General features: G+C 54.8%; 1 protein-coding gene across 9 annotated transcripts in view; it reads right to left on the bottom strand.

Moving 5' to 3' along the window:
• The window catches only part of PC (pyruvate carboxylase), a 99,420-nt gene that overhangs the window by 20,941 nt on the left and 57,313 nt on the right, over positions 1–21,166 (bottom strand). For 6 of the 9 annotated variants that reach the window (XM_082628256.1, XM_082628260.1, XM_082628257.1 and 3 more), the window contains 6 exons: positions 1,821–1,956; positions 1,521–1,705; positions 997–1,162; positions 757–902; positions 517–634; positions 76–227 (listed from right to left, as the gene is read on the bottom strand). In XM_082628256.1, coding sequence (XP_082484382.1) covers positions 76–227; positions 517–634; positions 757–902; positions 997–1,162; positions 1,521–1,705; positions 1,821–1,956 — 903 coding nt within the window. Of the gene's footprint in view, positions 1–75; positions 228–516; positions 635–756; positions 903–996; positions 1,163–1,520; positions 1,706–1,820; positions 1,957–2,172; positions 2,194–5,331; positions 5,423–6,426; positions 7,088–21,166 lie in introns of those variants that run through there. The other 3 variants (XM_082628259.1, XM_082628262.1, XM_082628263.1) reach the window with 3 other exon arrangements.

Here is a 21,166-nt window from a genome sequence, read left to right as displayed (position 1 = left end):
CTCCTTGTCTCCACATGGGGAGGAGCCCGTGCCCTTGGCTTTCAAACTCTGTCCCTGAGAGCCCCTGCCCTTCACCTGCTTTGCAAGTTTGACAGAGTCACTGGTGAGCCGGCTCCGAAGCTGGGGGTCCAGGTGGGCAGCAGGGGCGATCTCGACCACCTTCTGGTGCCGCCGCTGGATGGAGCAGTCTCGCTCGTACAGGTGCAGGATGTTCCCGTACTGGTCCCCTGGGGTGGAGGTAGACTGTGCTCAGCTCCTCCTGGGGCCCAGACACCCCTGAGCTGCTGACGGTCCCCGTGCAAGCACTGTGGTCGCTCGGCACGGCTCCCAGTGGTGTCTCAGCCAGGACAGAAACGGGTACAACGGAGGCCTCGGGCCTGACCAGCATGGCCTCACAGCCCACCTTCCTGGGGAGGGTCTCCCTGAGGGAGAGCCCCTGCAGCTTTCCCCAGGCCAGAAGAAGCGGGTCCTTGGCAGCTGCCTTGCGCTGTGGCCCTGGGAATGCGCCCCACTCACCCAGGATCTGCACCTCGATGTGGCGCGGCTTCTCAATGAACTTCTCCACGAAGAGCGCCCCATTCCCGAAGGCGGCCAGAGCCTCCGAGTAGGCCCGGGTGTAGTTCTCCTCCAGCTCCTGGGAGGGCAGGCGAGGGCCAAGGAGACAGTGAGCCCCAAGCTCTGCTGTGCACGGCCCCGCCCGCTCCCAGCACCCCAGTCCCTCTGCAGGTGGTCTCCCAGCCCTCGGCGTCTGCTCACCTCGTAGCTCTGCACGACCCTCATGCCGCGCCCCCCGCCCCCATAGGCGGCCTTGAAGATAATGGGGAAGCCATAGGTGTTGGAGAAATCGTGAGCCTCGTGCAGGGAAGTGATGGGGGCGTCTGTGCCGGGGACCACAGGGACACCTGTTGGGAGACAGGCAGGTCAGGCCGAAGCCCGCCAGCAGCGCCCCCGACCCCGGACAGCCCTCCTCAGGAGCTGCGTGGCCCCCATCCTCACCTGCAGTGATGGCGATGGCCCGGGCCTCCACCTTATCTCCCATCTTGCGGACCACCTCAGGGCTCGGCCCAATGAACCGAACCCCGGCATCCTGGCAGGCCTGGGCAAAGTCTGCTCGCTCTGACAGGAACCCATAGCCAGGGTGCACAGCATCCACGTTGTTTTCCTGGCGGGGGTGGTGGCGTCAGAAGAGTTGGAGCTCGCCTCAAAGCCCTTCACACAGGCCCGCCCAAACCCTGCAGCCCTCGCGCCTGCCCCCCCTCACTTGCTCCATTCACTCACTCACTCATTCCTTCACTCACTCACTCATTCCTTCACTCACTCATTCACTCATTCCTTCACTCACTCACTCATTCACTCACTCATTCATTCGCTCACTCACTCATTCATTCGCTCACTCACTCAGTCATTCATCCCTTCACAGGGACTCACTGCCAGCAGCATCAAGTTTTGGGGGGGCAGGCACAGGACCCAGGCCTGGCCCTCAAGAGGCTCCCATCCCATCCCAGCCCAGCCCCGCTCACCTTGGCCACCTTGATGATGTCTGGGATGTGCAGATAGGCCTGCACCGGGGCGAGGCCGCGGCCGATGAGGTAGGCTTCGTCAGCTTTCTGTCGGTGCATCTGGCCAGTGTCCTGCTCCGAGTAGACAGCCACGGTGCGGATGCCCAGCTCCGTGCAGGCCCGGAACACACGGATGGCGATCTCGCCTGGGGCCGGGGGTGGGCAACAGGATGGGAATTTAGATCCCTGGGTCCTAAGAGACGCAGAAAAAGGGGCAGGGAGCTGGGGCAGGAGCTGGACACTGGCTCCCGCTGTGCTCACCTCTGTTGGCCACCAGGACCTTCTTGATGGGCTTGTACTCCAGGCGCCGGACACTGGGCGAGGCAGCGGGGGCAGTGGAGGTTCGGCGGATACCTAGGAGCCTCAGGCCCCCACGGATAGTTTGAAACTTCAGCATCTAGGGAGGGAAGTCATGGCCAGGTTAGAGAAGCCTCAGCTCTGGGGGGGTTCCCAGGAAGAGGGGGGGTCCCGCGCCAGCCTCCCGGCAGCCCTGCATGAAAGCCAGCACCACTGCTGCCTTGATTCCTCCCTGCGGGGCTGAGTGACTATAGGGAAGGGAGCAAATTCACACCCAGATGGCACCCCAAGCTTACCCTAATACTCTAATACTCACGATAATTTCTAAAGCACCGCACTTCAAGCTTTCAAAGCAATTTCAGAGACCAGCCAGCAGCCCTGTGTGACCACAGTGTGTAATGTCAGTGTCCCTTCTGCTGGGCACAGCCGTCCAGGCAGCCCCAGACTTTAGAACCCTCGTGCCCCACACTGACCCCTGCGTCCCTCCCTCAGGGTTCCGTCTGGCTGGGCAGGGAGGGTGACAGTGGATCTCCCCAGGAGCGAACCCGCATCAGTGTGCTCTCGGGAAGCACAGCCTCTGCTTAGTTAAAACGCAGATTTCTTCAAACTGCAGAAACCTTCCTTGCTACAAGGGCTACTAAGTAAATTAGTCATGAAACCCAGCTGAGGGCCAGTGAAACGGGCCAGTCACAAAAAGACAAATACAGCATGATTCTGCTTAGATGAGGTCCCTAGAGGAGTCAAATTCACAGAGACAGACAGTGGGAGTGGGGGGGCCAGGGGATGGGGGTGGGGATGGGGAGTGTTTAAAGGGGACAGAGTCTCAGTTTTGCAAGACGAAAAAGTGCTGGAAATGGCCAGGAGTGACGGTTGCACAACGATGTGAATGTACGTAATGCCAGTGAACTAACTATACACTTAAAAATAGTTAAGATGGCAAATTCTGTTATCTCAATATATATTTTATCACAATAAAAATAAATTGAGGGCAATTTACATCCCAGAATGTAGAACATCTTCAGAGGTCAACCACCCGCCTCATTTTACAAATGAAGAAAACCAAGGCCCAGGCGAGCTTTAAAAAGTGTGTTCAAAGTCACACAGCTGTTACAGCAGAGCCCAAACTGGCATTCGGTCCTTTACCCCTGCTCCGGTGCCTTTATCCAGCTAACCACGTGAACTATTTCTCAGTAAAGTTTAAATGCTTGACCCAGCCATTTTGTTTTAAGTAAGGAGCATAAAAAAATATATTTTTTAATATATAAAAACCTCAGCATCATATTATGGCCAACAAGACGGATAAGGGGAAATAAAGACCAAATAGAAAGACAAGAGAAGAAAAGAAATAAGGAAATAAAGAGAAGAAAGAGAGACGAGGGAAGCCCTCAGACCAGGGGAGAGAGGGCGGCCCGCCAAGCATCAACCCCGCCAGGCACAGCACCAGGCGAGGGCGGCGAGAACAAGGCAGGAGGCTCTCACAGGAGGTAGACCCAGGGAAGGAGAAGAGAAAAGGAAAAAAACAGACAGAAATACGGTCCTTTCAGATCACGACTAGTGCCCCAAGGGCAAGAAAACAGGTAACATTTTGTGAATTACCAGGCGGGGGGCTGGATATTAAGTGGGCCTCTCCTAGGAGGGCACAGACCTGGGGACCTAAATGGAGGAAGCCGCAGCCACACGCAGATCTGATCTGCAGGCTGCAGGGAACGCACCCCAAGCACAGTAACAGCCACGGCCAAGGACCCGAGGGAAGAAGGAGCTGGGTGTGTCCAAGAAAGGTCCGGTCTGATAGCTGGGGGCAGGGACCCCACGGCTGAAGGCGGGACGGGCCAGGCTGCCGAGGCCTCTGGGTGCGTCCGCCTCTCACCCAACATGGTGGTGGAGGGCACGACCTGCTGCGTGTTTGGAAAAGATGCCTGGGTTCGGAGCAGCGAGGACGGGAAGAGGGTGCACGTGTGGGGCTGCGCAGGGGCTGAGACAGAGACAGCACCTCTGACTGGGGGGGCAGAGGGGGTGGGGAGGTATCTGGGGTACAACAGGCTCGATTCGCTGAGACTCACTGTGGAAGATGAGGGGAAGGAAGAAGCCCAGGATGGGCGAGCGCAAGTGCCTCCCCCACCTCAGGAGAGACCAGACTGGGGGTGGGGACGGGCTGCTGAAGAGGTCAGAGCCAGGCAGGAAGCCTGGGTGCTTCAGCAAAAGGGTGGGGTTGGAAGCCCTGGGCCTGGGGTAGATCTGCTGGGGACAGAACAGTCAAGGGAGGAGCAGCGGGTACACCAACGCTGATTCTGGATGAGGAGGAAGAGCCAGCGAAGGAGGCTGAGGGAGGAAAGCCAGGAAGCGCCGTGGGACTGTGGCAGAAGCTCTCGGGAGTTGAGAGCCAACAGGGGCAGAGGCGAGGGCGGGAGGTGGGCGCCCGGGGTCCCACCCAGCAGTGCGAATGTCAGGGGTGGGGCAGCAGCCTCGCTGGGCTCTGGCTCATCTTCTGAAATGGAGCACACAGTCCTTACTTATTAATACAAAGCGGACGAACCTGGCAGACACCCCAGGACGCGCCATGCAGGTTAACATCACCAGCAGGAAACGGCCATCACATGCCTCCTGACGGGCGGCCAAGAAGGACCTGCGGGTGTTCCTGCCACAGATGCCCAGCCTGAGTCTAATCGGGAGGCAACACAAGGCAAACCCAGACTGAGGGCCGTTCCACCAAACCACTGGCCTGGACTCTTCACACGTGTCAAAGGTCATGAGGGACAAAGACTAAAGAACTTCCAGGTTAAAGGAGACTAAAGAGCCATAACAATGAAATGCACATGTGCTCCTGGATTGTATCTTGGATTTCAGCTGCAGTAAAGGACATTAGGGGGACAACTGACAAAATTTAAATAAGGTCTGTACGTTAGAAACGAGTATTGTGTCAATGTTAATTGTTGTACTGTGGTTACTTTAGAGAATATCCTCATTCTTAGGGAAAAAACACTTAAGTGTTTAGGAGTTTAAGGGCATCATATCTGCAACTTACACTCAAATGGTTCAGGGAAAAGCATGAGAATAATGAAGCAAATGTGGTCAACAGTATTTGGGAAATTGGGGTAAGGGGTGTGAGAATTCCCTGCACTGCTTTTGCAGCCTGTCTGTGGGTCCGAAGGAAGTAAGCCGTGCTCCAGCTGGTGCCAATGGAGGAGCGACCCAAGGGAGCCCCCGGGACCCGCTCACAGTGGGTGCCAAGTACCAGCTGGGCCTCAGAGTGGAAACATTTGACTCCCACACCTTTCTGAAAGCCAGTGAACTTCAGATGCTATCCTGTCATCTCCCCCTCGCAGGTCTACTCGCAGCACCTAATCCTCTGCACCGGCTTCCGGATTCAGACACCCACCCACGAGGAGGGAAGCACTTGCCCAGCGGAGCAGCCAGAAGCAGGCAGGCCCTGGCGGTCGATGGCGCACACCCCGGGGAGCAGGTGTGGGATGCAGACCTCGCCCTCGTCCTGGGCACCAGATGCCTGCTCTGCTCAGGGCTGCAGGCGGGATCTTCCTCACTTATCTACAGGTGAGCAGCCTTACAGCTGGTGCCACTGGCACGGAGATCCTCCATCCTCCAGGTACGTCTCAACTAGTTCCAGGGAGGCACACGCTCTTTTCTCCCACTTGGGTGGGTTTACTCCTGAGGACGCCTTAGGCACTACGCATTGTCCTGTGGATAAACAGACATTTCTGTCCTCTCCCCAACCACACATGCCCCAATCCCTTTTCCTGATAAAGAAAGAGATCCCTGGAGGTTATGCCCCCAGGCTGGGTGCCAAGTGCCTCCCTAGCTCAGTCAGCAAACAAGGGAGTCTGAATTATCCGGCCTTAGAGACCCACACACATTTCTGCATTTGACCCTCACACATGCTCTAGACAGCAAGAGCTTCTTCCCTGGCGTCCCACTTTACAAACCAAGAAACCAGGGTCTGGGCACTGGGTGGCAGAGGTGGGGGGGGGGGCTCTGAATGCCCCGGAGCCCCCTGTCCTGTGCAGATGGAAGCAAACATCGGCCTGGACTTGAGACCTAAGCAGACCCTGGGGTGCGGGAGTGAGCAGGCAGATGTTTATAGAAGGGGAAAGGTCACGGTCCTTCGCTGAAGTCAGAGCAGTGGGGAAAGTGGGCAGAGGGCAGTCACACCCACCGGCCGGCAGCCCAGTGTGAACCTGGAGTCAGCAGGCCTGGGTCTGGGCACCTGACGCCTCATTCCCTCCTCTGTAGAAGTGGCTACCACCACCCCAACCTCGGCAGGTCGTCCTGTGGATCACTGAGCAGGGGCCCTGAGCGCCATGCCTGGGCGATGAACATGGCCGCCAGCGCCATCTTCCCACTGGCCTTTCCTCCCTGATGAGTGCGGGACACGCGAAGGAACCCCCCGGCTCTGGTGCCCACACCCGCAGGGCTCTCATTCCCGCCCAAACCAGCGATGCGGCCACCCGCCCAGTGGCTCTCGCTGGACAAGGGCCAGAACATGCGCCCATGGAGAGCGGAGCGCGTTCTCGGGTGGGAAGACCTGCACCTGACAAGGGAGCCCCGGGGCACTCACCCCGCACCAGCCAGGCACCCAGAGCTGCTTCTGCCCAGGGAGGCCACGCCATCTGCTCGGCCTGAGTCACTGGCCCAGGGTACAAATTTCTCCTGTCCCACAGTGCTGGAGGCAGGGGCGGCTGCCAAGGCTGAAACTGGGGGAAGGGGCACCCCGGAGCAGGGGAGGCAGGGAGGCTGGGCCACGCAGGCAGCAGGAGCTTCACAGCCCAAAGTCTGCTCCCCGATCCCCAGGGACGGGGAAAGAGCATGAAGGAGTGTTCTTTTTTTAAAAATTAATTAATTAATTAATGAGGCTGCGTTGGGTCTTCCTTGCTGCGCGCGGGCTTTCTCTAGTTGCGGCGAGCAGGGGCTACTCTTCGTTGCGGTGCGTGGGCTTCTCATTGCAGTGGTTTCTCTTGTTGCGGAGCACGGGCTCTAGGCGTGTGGGCTTCAATAGTTGTGGCACACAGGCTCAGTAGTTGTGGCTCGCGGGCTCTGGAGTGCAGGCGCACGTGCTTAGTTGCTCCGTGACATGTGGGATCTTCCCGGACCAGGGCTTGAACCCGTGTCCCCTGCATTGGCAGGCGGATTCTTAACCACTGCGTCACCAGGGAAGCCCGAAGGGGGTGTCCTGAGGCAGGACACCAGCCGGGAGCAGGACAGCGGACTTCCTGCTACCCCTGCAGGTGAAAGGCACAGAAACGTCAGCCAACAGGCAGAGTGGGGTCTGGGGAGGTTGGTCAGACGGGGCCCTCGTGGATGCCCGAGGGCACGGGTCACACTGCCCCTCAGAGCCTAGACACAGCCCTGTAGCTCAGTTCCCGGCTTAGTCACAAGCGACCCCCACCTCCTGACCCTGCAAAGCCACGCTTGGGTCCTGAGGACACAAAGGTGAATAAAAATCCTGCTGCTTTCCCAGGACACCTCAGGACTTGGTTAACCCAGGACCCAGCCTTTTCTCTTGTCAAGTCCCACTCCCCTCCCAGACCTGAAACCCAGGGGGTTCGGCTGCCTGGTGCCTCCTAAGGCCTTTCCAGAATCAACTTCAGCTGGGAGAAAACCTGCAGGGCAGAGGTGGGCCACCTCACAGAGGCCTCCCTTCCAGGAAGCAGGCCCTTCGTGGCTCGAGTGTGTGATGCACTCACTCTGGCTGTGTCAAGTCTGAGGGTCCGGGCTGGGCCGAAGGAGGAGCCGAATGGGCGGATTCCCGCTCGGGGTGGCAGAGGCAGGCAGCCAGGCACCTGGTGAGGCCCGGTAGCAGAAGCCCAGCGCCTGAGGTGTGAGCGTAGCCAGGCCTCAGGAGACCAAACTCCCTTCTGCAGCCCTCTTAGAGGGGCTGCCTCTGGCATTCAATGGGACCCCCACCCTGAGACCAAACTCCGGCATCTTGCAGTGACCTGAGTGCCAGCCCCTCCTCACAGCGCCACTTTCGCAGAGCACTGGCCTTCCCGCAAGCACCGTTGCAGGTAGCATCCCCGTCCCCTCACCGCAGGGCAGAGCACAGGTGACGGCACTGGTCACAGGAGGGCGGTGTGGGCAAGGCCCAGGATCCCACCATGGGTGCCACACTGTGCCTTGCTTTTGAGCTTTCGGTTGCGAGATGGGAACCCAGAAGCCCTCAAGGTCGTTGGCAGTTTGGCTGAAAGTCTTCCTTAAAAACGCCGAGGCCTTCGTTAACCAAACCCAACGCCCTGGGAAGCCCTCGTGTTCTGTTGCATCAGCTGACCTTGCCCAGGGGAGCCACAAGTCTTCAGCGAGGGCGGCTGCTCTGCGGACGGATGGCACTCCCCCACTGGCTGGGTTCCCCCAGGGGGACAGGCCCCTTGGAGGAGCCAGGGCACAGCCAGCCTCCGGTCACCTGCCTCGGGGACGCCACTTTGCCTTGCTCAGTGCCAGTGGCACACGTGAGCAAAAATCTCCTTTTCTGACCTCAGAGATGGGGGAGTGATGAGCAAGAGAAAAGCAACCGCCACCGCCCAAAGATCCCTTATCCGGTTTCCTCTCCAGAGAGCCGACAGGCCCAGAGAGGCCCGCTTGCTATTTTTGCAAATGCCAGCTGACAGATCCCTTTCCTTGGCCCCGGGTTGTGCATTAGAGACGGGGAGGAAGACAGCTTTGACTCTCACTTGGGACGTGTAAACAGCGCCAGCAAGAACGAGGCACAGGGAGGCGGGGAGTGTCGGGAACACCTGTTTCTCCCCCGCGGCCTCTCAGCGTGACTCCACAGGCAGTCTCTCCACTTCTCTTCCAGCTTCAAACCTCCCCCCAACACTGAATGGATAAGCTCAGTGTTCTCTCCTTCCAGAAGGGAGTGGTGACGATTCAGTCAAGAGGGCGCTGACGACAACCCGGGGCACGAGGCAGGGGAGGCAGCGACATCGTCTGCCAGGCCCGGCGACCCGACCTGCCCCTGCGGCTTCTACAACATCCAGCACTCGCCAAGCTCCACCTCTGTGCCAGGCCGGTGCCAGCAGGTGGGGACACAGCGGGGACCAGTACACCTCGCAGAGCCTCTACTCTCTCCCAGGCACCGAGCTCCGCACGTACTAAGGGCAGCTGCACAGCTGCTTGTCACTCCCTTTGACAGAAGGAACCAGGCAGAGTGGGATTAAGTCACACTCAGGGTCAGCCAGCAGGGGCAGTTCTGAGCCCACTTTGTACGTCTCCTTCTAGAGCAACAGCGCTGGCCCATTAGGGTGCCCTCACCTAACTAAAGGAAGAAGTTGTGGCTTTCATCAGAAGCAAAGCGCGACAGGCACTTGGAAACCAAAAGCCAGAACCCCACTCCTGATAAAAATGTGTTAGTGCCTGAACTTCGGCAGGGCCGCCAGTGGGGCTCTGCACTTCTCACCAGGGAGCAGGCTAACAGTGCCAGCAATCATGTGTCCCTGATGAGCTAGGGCAGTTTCAATTCATCCAATAAATCATCAAAATGTCACTAGAGGTCCCATTACTTCAAACCTAAACTACACCTCCCAGGCTGCCTCTTGCAACCAAGAGCAGCACAAAATTCCGCTGTCAAGCCATCACCGTCCAAATTTTGGTCCAGACAATAAAGCCACTGGGCTCAGGGCGGACGTACTCTCAGCCAGAGCAGCCTTGCTGGGATCAGGGTAGGCGGCCACTTGAATAGCTGTTGTAGCCAAGCATGGAGCCCTGGAATGTTCCTTCGAGGATCTGTATTGCTTCCACCCTAAATATCCCTGTTCTTCACACAGCAGCTCCTGCAGACTCAGAGGGCAACTGTGGGCAGGAGGCACAGAGGAAAGTAAAGCTGCGGCCCTGCTTTGGGGGTGGCTGGCTGATGTGTGAGTTTTGGAAGCCCACAGACTGAACTGTCCGCCCCCAGTCCCCAGGTCCCTGAACACATCCGTCTCAGATGTGTGTTGGAGCAGACAGATGGGGTGAGAAGAAGGGAGAGCGGGTCAGAAACAAGCCCCAGGAATCTCCAAATTAACTAGTGAGGCTCCTACACAATTACTTCCTACTACCCACCCCCAGCACTAGCACCCTACCAGGCTTTATCCCCTGCCCCCAGCCGGCCTCAGCGGCTGGCTGCAAGCAAAAGCAGGTCAGAACCAGAGGGAAAGAGTTCTTGGTGGAGGACTCCACACTGTGGCAGAAGCGAGCCTCTGATGGATGGGGCTGCACTCGGGGAGCCTTCCTTCCAGGCAGCTCCGTGCTGTCCTAAACGTGTCGGATGGTGGCCGGGGCTGGAGGCTAATGGGGACAGATGAAAGGGAAAGACTCCGCCTGACTTTCAGGGCTGCAGCGGCTGATATCAAAGCGCCCAAGAGAGGACAGACCAAGGCCGAGACTTCTGAGCAGGGGGAGCCGAAGGGAGGACACGAGAAGCAACGAAGGTGACAGATGAAGAAGAAAGGGGCGCGAGAACATCAAAGGCAGGAAGAGACTCAGAGCGGACACAGCGCGGGGCCCGGGGCAGCACAGCCCGCCTCCCACCCTGAGCGGCGGGGCTCCGCGTCGTCCCTGGCAACCCTCGATTTAGGCAGCAGGCAGAGGGGAGAGGGGGGAACAGCGGCACCTTGGGACGACGGGCCCTGCGTGGGCCGAGGGGATTTGTGGACTGGGAAACAGAGGAGGCTCAGAGAGAGAGGCGCGTGAGGCCTGATCAAGGCCCGCAAGGGAGTGGCAGGGAGTACAGGGTGAGGAGGGGGCCCGGTGGGCACAGCAGCGGCTGCCCTGTCCCAGCCTCATTTAAGGGCAGGGAGACTTTCAGGGCAAACACTGCCCCCTGGTGCAAAAGGAGTGCTACTGCCAACCTGTGCACGCCTGCCTGGGGACCGGAACGTCGGGCCAGGCTCACAGCCGGAAAGCCACTCTCACGAATTTCTCCACATCCTTTAGGTCCCACTCAGGAAGGCCTTCCTGGACTCCTCCACCACCCCAGCCAGCTCAGACACCCTTCCTCGGGCGGCCATCTGTCTTCAGCGCAGCTCTGTCACTGTCCCTGCCACACCCCCTGTCCTCCTGCTTGTGGGGGTTCTCGGTGAGGTCGTGTCTGCGTCTGTGTCCTCAAGAAGGAGCACTTAATGCTCCCCTGGTGGCACAGTGCTTAAGAATCCGCCTGCCAATGCAGGGGACACGGGTTCGAGCCCTGGTCCGGGAAGATCCCACATGCCATGGAGCAGCTGAGCCCGTGCGCCACAACTACTGAGCCCGTGCACTGCAACCACTGAAGCCCGCGCGCTGCAACAGCGACCAAACGCAGGCAAAAATAAATTAAAAAAAATAAATTTATTCTAAAAAAATGAAATTAAAAAAAAAAGGAGCACTTAATGTTATAAACGATTTGCTGACCCATCTCACCAGACACTGTGACGACTTGGTGACAGGATTCTCGGTCTGTTTTGTCCCCCAGTGTCTCCCTAGCACTCTGCCCAGTGCCTGACACCGACATTAAATGTCTGGGGAATGAATGAGTGAATGAATGAATGACGGCTCCAGGCCACATGAGCTTGCAGAGTACTGTGAACCCAGAAATACTGTGGAGCGGCTAGACAACGAATGAATAAGGCGTGGCCCCTCCTGGAGCAGCACGCACAAGCTAAAGGGACACAGGAGTGTCCCTTACACACAGATAAGAGCCCAAAGTGTTGACAAGGAAGGTCAAAGGGGCAAGGTCAGCAAAAAATACCTCCCAGCCTGGGGGTGGGAACCAGAACAGCATTTCAGGGCTGAGAGGGGTAACAGGCACTAGAAATTCAATTCTAACTATGGCTGGATGATGCTTTGCAGGGAGACGGACACCAAAACACAGCAGGCATGCAGGTGGTCCAGAAAGCTCCCTGACACCTTCGTGGCACACCCACCCCAGCTGGCGAGTCACACAGGACCTCGTCCCCACTCGCTCACTCAGGTCACCCCAGTTTCAAGGTGGTAGGAAAGTGGACACCAGTGTATGGGCTGAATTTTGTGCCCCAAAGAGATACGTGGGGGTGCTAACCCCCAAGACCTCAGAATGTGACTTTAGTTGGAAATAAGGTCATTTTTTTGGGGGGGGGCCGCTCTGCACAGCATGCAGGATCTTAGTTCCCTGACCAGGGATTGAACCCGCGCCCCATGCAGTGGAAGTGCGGAGTCCTAACCACTGGACCACCAGGGAAGTCCCAAAATAAGGTCTTTACAGAGGTAATCAGTGAAAATGAGGTCACTAGGGTGGGCCCAAATCCAATATGTTTGGTGTCCTTATAAAACGATGAAATTTGAACATAGAGACAGACACACGCAGATGGAAGACCATGTGGAGACACGCAGGGAGAAGACAGCCATGTGCCTGGAGAGAATGCCACGGATTGCTGGAAACACCGGAAGCTGGAAGAGATAAGGAAGGATCCCCCCCCGCCGCCGAACTGTCAGAGGGACCGTGACCCTGCCAACACCTTGATTTTGGACTTCTGATCTCCGGACTGTGAGACAATAAATCTCTGCCGTAAGCCATCCCGTTTTGGGTTCTTTGCTATGGCAGCCCTAGGAATCTAACAGACCTACGTTCCCCATAAATGACCAGAACCTATAGAGATCCTAAAACCAGGGGCTGGGGAGCATAGGGTGTTAAAAACGCCCCCTTGAGAATTCCCTGGTGGTCCAGTGGTTAGGACTCCACACTTCCACTGCAGGGGGCATGGCTTCAATCCCTGGTCAGGGAACTAAGATCTTGCAAGCCGCACAGCACAGCCAAAAACTGTTTTTAAAAATAAAAAATAAAAACACCCCCTTCTCTCACCCGCTCATCCTGAAGCAGGCCAAGCGGGGGCCTTCAGAGCACGGAGCTATTTAGGACTGTGATCAGCACCCGCTCTGGGCCAGGAAAGGCCGAGTGGGTGGCAGCAAAAACGAGCCTGTGAACAGTGCCGATGCCAACACATGGCTGCATGGAGAGAGGGCAGAGCCAGCAGGAAGACCTCCTGAAGAAACACACCAGGGACAAATCCAAGGACAAGGAGCAAGGAGGGAGGTGGTTCAGGCGTGGGGACAGTGGGAGCAAAGACAAAGGAGCAAACAGCCTGGCAAATGTCCACTGAGGCCAGAGGCAGGGAGTGAGGATGCCCAGGAGACCAAGCGCAGACACCTAGACTCCAGGTCACGAGCCTGCATGCACAGCAAGGGGCGCAGACTTACCCTCAACGTCAGGGGATGTGACCCAGGAAACTAGGCGGGGGAGGAGGGATTTGCAATTTAGAGGGACCACTCTGGCTGTTCTGAGGAAGATGAATTTGAGGAGGAAAGACTAGAGGTGGAAGAAAAACAAGGAAGATGTTCTAATGTAGGCAAGAAACATGCCGGAAGTACTCCTCAAGCAGCTGTTCGACGAGGGGTAAAGAGGCCACAGGTAAGGGTGGCTCTTGGCTCCTGTTTTAAGGGAAGGGGTGAACAGTGGCAATGCCAAGTTAAGGAACACAGAAGTGGATGTAGGTAGCGGCCGGCAAGTTCAATTTTGACCCTGATGAGCTTGAAATTAACTGCAAGCTATCCAGCTGGGGAGTCCAAACAGGCTGCTGGACGTGAGTCTGACGTTGAAGGAGAACTCTGAGCAGGAGAAGGAGGTCTGGGAGCCATGTCCTGCTGGGGACATGAGGGGTGGATGGGACAGCCAGAAACACCCACCGGCCAGGATGAGCCGAGGGACACCCAGGGACCAGCCAGGGCTCTGAGGAATGTCAGTGTCTAAGGCAGCAGAGCTCTGATAAGGAGTGAAAAGAACAGACATGGGATTTGGCAGCAGAGGGCTCCCTGGTGGCCTCAGCGGTGGCTCAGAGCGGGTAGAGGTAACAGTGAGTTAGGGGGAGGTGAGGAGGTCTGTGCTGTAAACACCCCAGTGTCTGGACAAGGACGTCTTACCTGAATGTTCAAGTAAGAAGAGGAGGAATGCAGGATGAGCATCTGAGGATCCTAGACGATCCTAGAGGGTACTAGGATGGAGGGACCCTCCCTTCCTCCCGCCCGCCCTTCCTCCCTCCCTCCCTTTCTTTCTTTCTCTTTTCTTTATGAAACATTTGAAAAATACAGACAATACGTCTAGCAATATATATAAGACCCAGAAACTCAGAATAAACTGATGTCACTATGTTGACATATTTGCTTCACATTTTATGGTAAGAACTAGGTCTGGTGAAATGTATGGATCGAACGCAGGAGTTCATTTCTACCCTTCTGAAATCCCACTAAAACATCGGTAAAAGGATCTTTTTAAAAAGAGCACAAACCCCCAAGGACAAATGGGAAAGCCAAGGGCAGCAGATGAGAGAGGCCCCTAAAACTGAAGGATGCACGGCACGTGGGCAAGTGGCAATGACTGGGGGTGGGGGGTGGAGAGCACGCAGGGGATTCCGCAGTGTGAGCAAATTCGAGTTGCAGGCTCCCGGGAAGTTCAGAACTTAGTGGGTCGGCTGGACAGTGGGGCTGCAAACCGAAGGCTGGTTACAGTCTAAGGGAATGAGAGCCCCAGACCCATCTCCGCACCACACCCCAGCAGAACCACAGAACAGCAAACAGCCTCAGCCCTGCTGAGTCCAGTGCAGTCACTGGCTGAATCCTCGCAGCGACCCCTGCGACGGTTCACCTGCATTCCCAGGTCTAGAGCCATGGAAACTGAGGCTCAGGCAGGACAGATGGAGTCATGTGCCCAAGAGCACGCTGCTAGGAAGTGTCAGAGCCAGGTGGACCGGTTATGGGCAGCCAGGGCCCCACTCCTGACCGCCAGGCACTGGCACCTTTCAGAAGACGAGAGGTTGGGTTCCTGGAGAGGCTCCACTGTGGCCACGAGGCCCAGCCAGGGGAGAGGCGGCAGACAGGGCACCAGACGGCACTGCAGAGAGCGGGGGAGATGGCAAAGCCCTCGGCTACCACGAAGTGGTTCCCAGGCTGATGGCTAGGGAGCACCCTGAGGGCTCCTCTCTAGGAAACCACCCGCCCAGGACGGACGTCCCGTGGCTACAGACACATAGTGGGCACCCAAAGAAAGGGCTGGCCTGCAGCTTCCTCTCAAGGTGAGGACAACGGGTCCATAAGCCCCACCATGCCCAGGCTTTCCAGTCGGCTTCAGTATGAAGGGACAGCCAAAAGCACCAGATGTTTGAGGACAGAGCCCAAAAAATTCACCGAAACAAATCGGGAATAAAAACATGGAACTCTGAGGAGAAAGTAACAGAGAGAGCAGAGACTTAGGAAAAAACACTATAATTAATCTCAGAGAAGTACGAGAAGCTATAGCTTTGCGAGGTGGCAGCTATTTTAAAAGGCGATGAGAAAGAGCTCTAGGGAATTAAAAATAGCATTGCAGACAGTTTTAAACATAATAAATAGAAGAATTAGAAGACAGTGAAGGACATCACCCAGAAAGCATAACAAAAAGACTGACATATGGCAAATAGGAGAAAAGGTAAGAAAATAAGAGGCTGAGTCCAGGGAGCCCACCCCCAGCCCCCCGGGGTGGGGGAGCAGGGCAGAGTCATCCAGCGTCACCTCCTGCACCTCGTGCACTTGTGGCCGTGAGGACCCTTTGAGCCCCAGCAAGATGCCCAGAGTCCTGCCTGGAGGTGAGATCGGGGGATCCCGTTAACTTCCTGTAGCACAGAGTGGGTGGCTTAAAACAACCAAAATGGGGCTTCCCTGGTGGCGCAGTGGTTCGGAGTCTGCCTGCCGATGCAGGGGACACGGGTTCGAGCCCTGGGCTGGGAGGATCCCACGTGCCGCGGAGCAACTAAGCCCGTGAGCCACAACTCCTGAGCCTGCGCGTCTGGAGCCTGTGCTCCGCAACAGGAGAGGCCGTGACAGTGAGAGTCCCGCGCACCGTGATGAAGAGTGGCCCCTGCTCTCCACAACTGCCCTCGCACAGAAACGAAGACCCAACACAGCCAAAAATAAATAAATAAATTTATAAAAAAATACAACCAAAATGTATTCTCTTTTAGTTCTGGAGGCCAGAGTTCAGCATCAGTTTCACTGGGCCCAAATCGAGGCACAGGCAGGGTCATATGCACTCCGGAGGCTGCAGGGGAGTGTCTTTCCTTGCCTCCTCCAGCTTCTGGTTGCTGCCGGAATGCCTCTGCTTATGGCCACATCACTCCAGTCTCTGCCTCTGTCATCACTTGGCCTTCTAGAACTGCAGTGTGTGTCTAACCTCCTGCATCTCCCTTCTGAGGACACCTGCGATGGCATTTAGGGCCCCCGGATAATCCAGGGTCACCTCCCCATGTCAAGATCCTTCACTTCGTCATATCTGCAAAGACCCTTTTCCCTGATAATGTGACACAGGTGCCAGGGATGAGGACCTAGACATCTTTGTGGGCCGTCACTCAGCCAACTACACTGCTGAAGAGAAGAAGGAGGCCACAGTAACGCTGAGCCACTTCTGAGGGAAACGCTCTCCAACCTAGAATTTTCTACCCGGTTACACTATCAATCAAGTGGGAGGGCAAAATAAAGGTATTTTCAGACCTGCTTGGCCTAGGAAAGTTTACCACCCTCGCGTGCATTTTCCCAGGAAACTCTTGGGAGATGAGCACCAACAAAACAAGGGAGTAAATAAACCAAGACCGAGAAGCCTGGGAGCCAGCACAGAAGGAAGCCCAGGGAATTCTCAGGGGATGGTGAGAACTGCTTCTCCAGATAACAGCACAGGCCAGGAAGCTTCCAGAGATGGGGCTCCAAGGGGGCAATCAGGGGTCTAAATAAACAAACAAAAAGGCTGGATTACCTGATGTCTCTGAAAAAATGGGGAGCAGACAGCAATTTATAGTTCGTCTGGGGATGAAGGAATGAAGTAAAAAGTAACTCCAGGGCTTCCCTGGTGGCGCAGTGGTTGAGAGTCCGCCTGCCGATGCAGGGGACATGGGTTCGTGTCCCGGTCCAGGAAGATCCCACATGCCGCAGAGCGGCTGGGCCCGTGAGCCATGGCCGCTGAGCCTGCATGTCCAGAGCCTGTGCTCCGCAACGGGAGAGGCCACAGCAGTAAGAGGCCCGCATACCGCAAAATAAATAAATTTAAAAAATTTAAAAAAAAAAAAAAAAAGAGTAACTCCAGGAAACTGAGAAGTTATACAGGAAAATGTTATCATGTATACACTTGGTGTTCTCAACTGTGAATATTTACTTGATTTTAATAATGTAAAAACTGAAAATGTACTTTTAAATGGTTACATAACCATGCGGGAAGGAGGAGAGCAGGGAAAGTGGGTATGTTTGGGCTGGGGGGTAAAAGCGAGCTAATCCTTCCACAGGAGGAGGTCAGAAAATAGAGCCGAATGCTGTTTGGAACAGGAGGGTAGGCTGCTAGGAGTTAAAGGGATGGAGAACCCCGGAAAGCGGCTCAGCTCAGGTGAAAGACCGGCCTTGTACTGGATGAAGAGCCTCCGTCCTCTGAGAGCAAAGCTCTAGTGCCAGTGTAAAATATCCCAGCACTGGTTGGGACCCAGGCACCACCCAATGCACTGACCCTGCCAAGGGCTGAGATGACCAGTGGCTTTCGTGCTCCAGCTCCCTGGGCTGACAGGGCAAGACATCACGTTCAGAGAGGTACAGCCAGAGAAGCAGCAGCCCAGGGAAGGCAGACCTGCAGACAGCCGTGCCTCCTGTTCACACCCAAACTCCTGGTTAGCCACAGCCGCTCCAAGAAGCAGGATGAGACTAAGCTTTACGAAAAATATCTGGCCGGTCAGATCAGCAAAAGATACAGATTAGAAAAGGCAATGGCGTTTCCCTGTGAGGGGGTTTAAAAAATATTTAGACAGTTTTCTGAATGACTTGGTTTAGGTCAAATGAGTCTTCTGGAATAGTAAAATATTCGATTGATTGTATGAGATTTCTTAAGTTTCTGCTGTGATCTACCTGTATCTTGGCACGTTCGTACAATAGGCTGTGTTAATATTCTTTCTTTAGAGGAGAAAAGCAAAAGTTAGATATGTTTGGAATTTAGATATTAAGTATGTTTTACTTTAAAATGTACCATGATGGACTTCCCTGGTGGCGCAGTGGTTAAGACTTGGTGCTTCCACTGCAGGGGGCGTGGGTTTGATCCCTGGTCAGGGAACTAGGACCCCACATGCCGCGCGGTACGGCCAAAAAATAAATTAAACAAACAAAAAAAGTACCATGAATCAGAGGTTGGTAGCCCTCAGCACAGTCTGGCCAGAGAAATGTGAGTAGCAAGACATTACTTCCATCTCCTCCCGGGCTCCCGACTCTCTTCTCAACCAAGATAAAGTCGCTGAGCCAAGGGCCGCCAGACTCAGCCAATTAAAATGCAGAGTGTCCAGTTAGAATCTGAATTTCAGCTAGAGTGCATTGAAAACATATATATATCCTGTATATCAAGTATATCCTGTGCAGTATTTGGAGCACGCTTACACTGCTAAATTGTTGGTTTATCTGAAATTTGAATCCGACCAGCCATCCCTGCACTTAGTATGTTATCTGGCAGCCCCAATGCACCAACAGTAGCGAGGCCCTGACTGGGTCTTAAGGAGAAAAGAAAACACGTGAAGAGAATCCCCAGATGTTGACGTAACAGGGCAGGGAAAACACAGTGGCAAGACCCCAGGGGTCGAACGGCCTGGGTTCCAGTCAGGGCTCCACCAAGCCCACTAGCTCTGGGCAAGCTGTTTAAGCTCCAGGCCTGAGTTTCTTCACCTGTAAAATCAGGGATAATAACAGTAATGTGCATAGGCTCGTCACAAGATCAAACGAGATTCCTTTGATAATCTCATTTAACAATGTGAAAATTAGTCTTTGCTTTTTAAGGGACTGACTTCCTTGCTCATATACCCTTGACACCTTTTCTCTCTCCCCACCCCACCCCCTTCTCTCTTTCTTAACCAACAGAGGCATTTGCAGGTTGAAATGTGAGGATTTAAAATAATAGCTGTTGCATATACATGTCAAATGTCTATTCTGTAACAGAACTTACCCCCTCCCTCCCCCATCCCAGATGAGACACACTCCTCAAAACCCAACCAAACACCTCTTGTCTTCCATCCCCAGGGAACTAGGGCTTCAGTTTGGGGGTCATCTTTGCCCTTCCTTCTCCCTCTCCCACCATCTAGTCAAGAAGGCCCATCAGTTCTTCCTCTGAAATCCCTCATGTCCTCCTTGCTTTCATTTCCACTAACCCACCCTGGATCACCCCCTTCTTCCTACCTGAACTGCTGTAAAAGCCTCCTAACCATGACCAACCATTACCATTGGTTGGCTTTAGCTACTGATCCAGGCTATATACTGAGGACAGCATCCCCAGTGCGGGCATTCTTTCACTCTCTTTTTAAAACCCTCCACGACCCTTACTGCCTACAGGTAAGAATCTCGCCTCACATCATTAGTCCAAGCTGCCTGTCGAGCCTCACTTCCCATCACTCCTCAGCCTCCTGGGTCCTATAACTCCAGCCAAACTGCCCCCTCCTTGTTCCCAAGTAATCCAAGCACGTTCCCGTCTTCCTCAGAGCACTCCTTCCACCAAGATGCTCCCCACCTGGATGCCCTTTTCCCTGTGCAAAGCCCACTCATGTCTGGGTTATGTGTCTAATTTTTCTCCCTCCCGAAATCCCACCAAAACTTTAGTAAGAGGTTTTTGTTTTTTAAGCTATAAATCCCTAAGGAAAGAGAGACCAGGAGGGGAGACCACAGCAACATAACTGTGGAAGCAGCTTGGGTTAAGTGTCCTCGTGGCTCTACCTGGCAGTGGGGAAGGCTGATCATCCACCAGTTCCCACCACAGAATCCAAGAAAAGCTAGGGAACTGTGGCTCCAGGTCCCCTGGGATGGGATGAGTGGGCTGATACGTACAATGGAAGCTGGGTGAAAGCTTTTGAGAAGCAGTTAGACCCCTAGATCCATTCCCCCACCTCATGCTGCTGGAGACCACCCCTCTCCCACCCTCTCCTGAAGAACAGAGGTTTGCTCTCCGGAGAGAACGAAGCTCAGGGTCTGCACTGGGGGATGCAAGGCACAGCTGAGGGCCTGGGTACCTTGCCAAAAACAGGAGAGGAAGGTTAAGTGAGCCTATGCATCCTGTCCCCTCGCCCACTCAGCTCCTAGAACACCCTTCCCCTCCTCTGAGACCTGACCCAGCCCAAGAGGGGAGGACTCAGGATATTGACACTGAGGTTCCCCAACAAATAGCATGCCTCATCACCACTGTGCACCTCAGAAACTGGACTCCCAGGCAGCTTTTAGCCCCTACTACTAACAGTGAACCGGCAACCAAAGATCACTGGGCAGCCGAGGACAGATTCCTTCAAAGAGAGACCAAAGGAAAGTAGCAGAAAAAAGCAACTTGGAGGAAACAGCCAAAGCAAGGAGAAGAAAACTTAAATGAACTTGTCATTAATATCCTCAGAGAAACAAGAAAAGATTACATAGGTGGTACTACAGGATGTTATGCACATATTTTTAAAGACCCATTCAGAGAGCAAGAAAAGCTCTTGGAAATTAAAATATAATGGGAAAAACAAACAAAAAAAATCAATAGAAGGGTTGGAAGATTAGGTAAAGGGGAAAATGGGCAAGAAAGGCAAGAGAGGGCTTCCCTGGTGGCGCAGTGGTTAAGAATCGCCTGCTAATGCAGGGGACACGGGTTCGGGCCCTGGTCCGGGAAGATCCCACATGCTGCGGAGCAACTAAGCCCATGCGCCCCAACTACTGAGCCTGCGCTCTAGAGCTATTGAGCCCTCATGCCTAGAGCCCGTGCTCCGCAACAAGAGAAGCCACTGCAATGAGAAGCCCGCGCACCGCAACGAACAGGAGCCCCCGCTCACCACAACCAGAGAAGGCTGGCACGCAGCAACACTCAACGCAGCCAAAAATAAATAAATAAAATAAATTTATTTTAAAAAACAAAGAAAGGGAAGAGAATTTGAGGCCAGTTCAAGAGATCCAAAAATTAAATAACAGGAGTCTCAGAAAGAGAGATCAGCTAAAACACAGGGGAAGAAACAAAATAATTCAAAATAATTCAAGAAACCCCTAGGACAGGAGGCCCTGTTTCCACATGGAAGGACGCACTGAGCCGACACGATGGACAAATGCAGACTCACACCAGGCATGTCGTGAAATTTCAGACCCTGTAAGCTTGCAGAAAGTGGGGGAAAGGGGGCACAAAGAATCTGAAATCAGCATGGTTTTGGATTTCTTAACAGCAACTTGGGAAGCTAGAAAAGTACACAGCAATTCTTTAAAACTGCAAAAGGAAAACGATTTCTAGCCTGAAACTCTCTATCCAGCTGAACTATCCATTATGTGTGAAG

Source organism: Mesoplodon mirus (genome assembly GCF_964341445.2).
Source record: "Mesoplodon mirus genome assembly, chromosome: 7".
Lineage (NCBI taxonomy): Eukaryota > Metazoa > Chordata > Mammalia > Artiodactyla > Ziphiidae > Mesoplodon > Mesoplodon mirus.
Note: the sequence above shows the minus strand (reverse complement) of the source record. Positions and strands in the feature narration are given on the sequence as shown.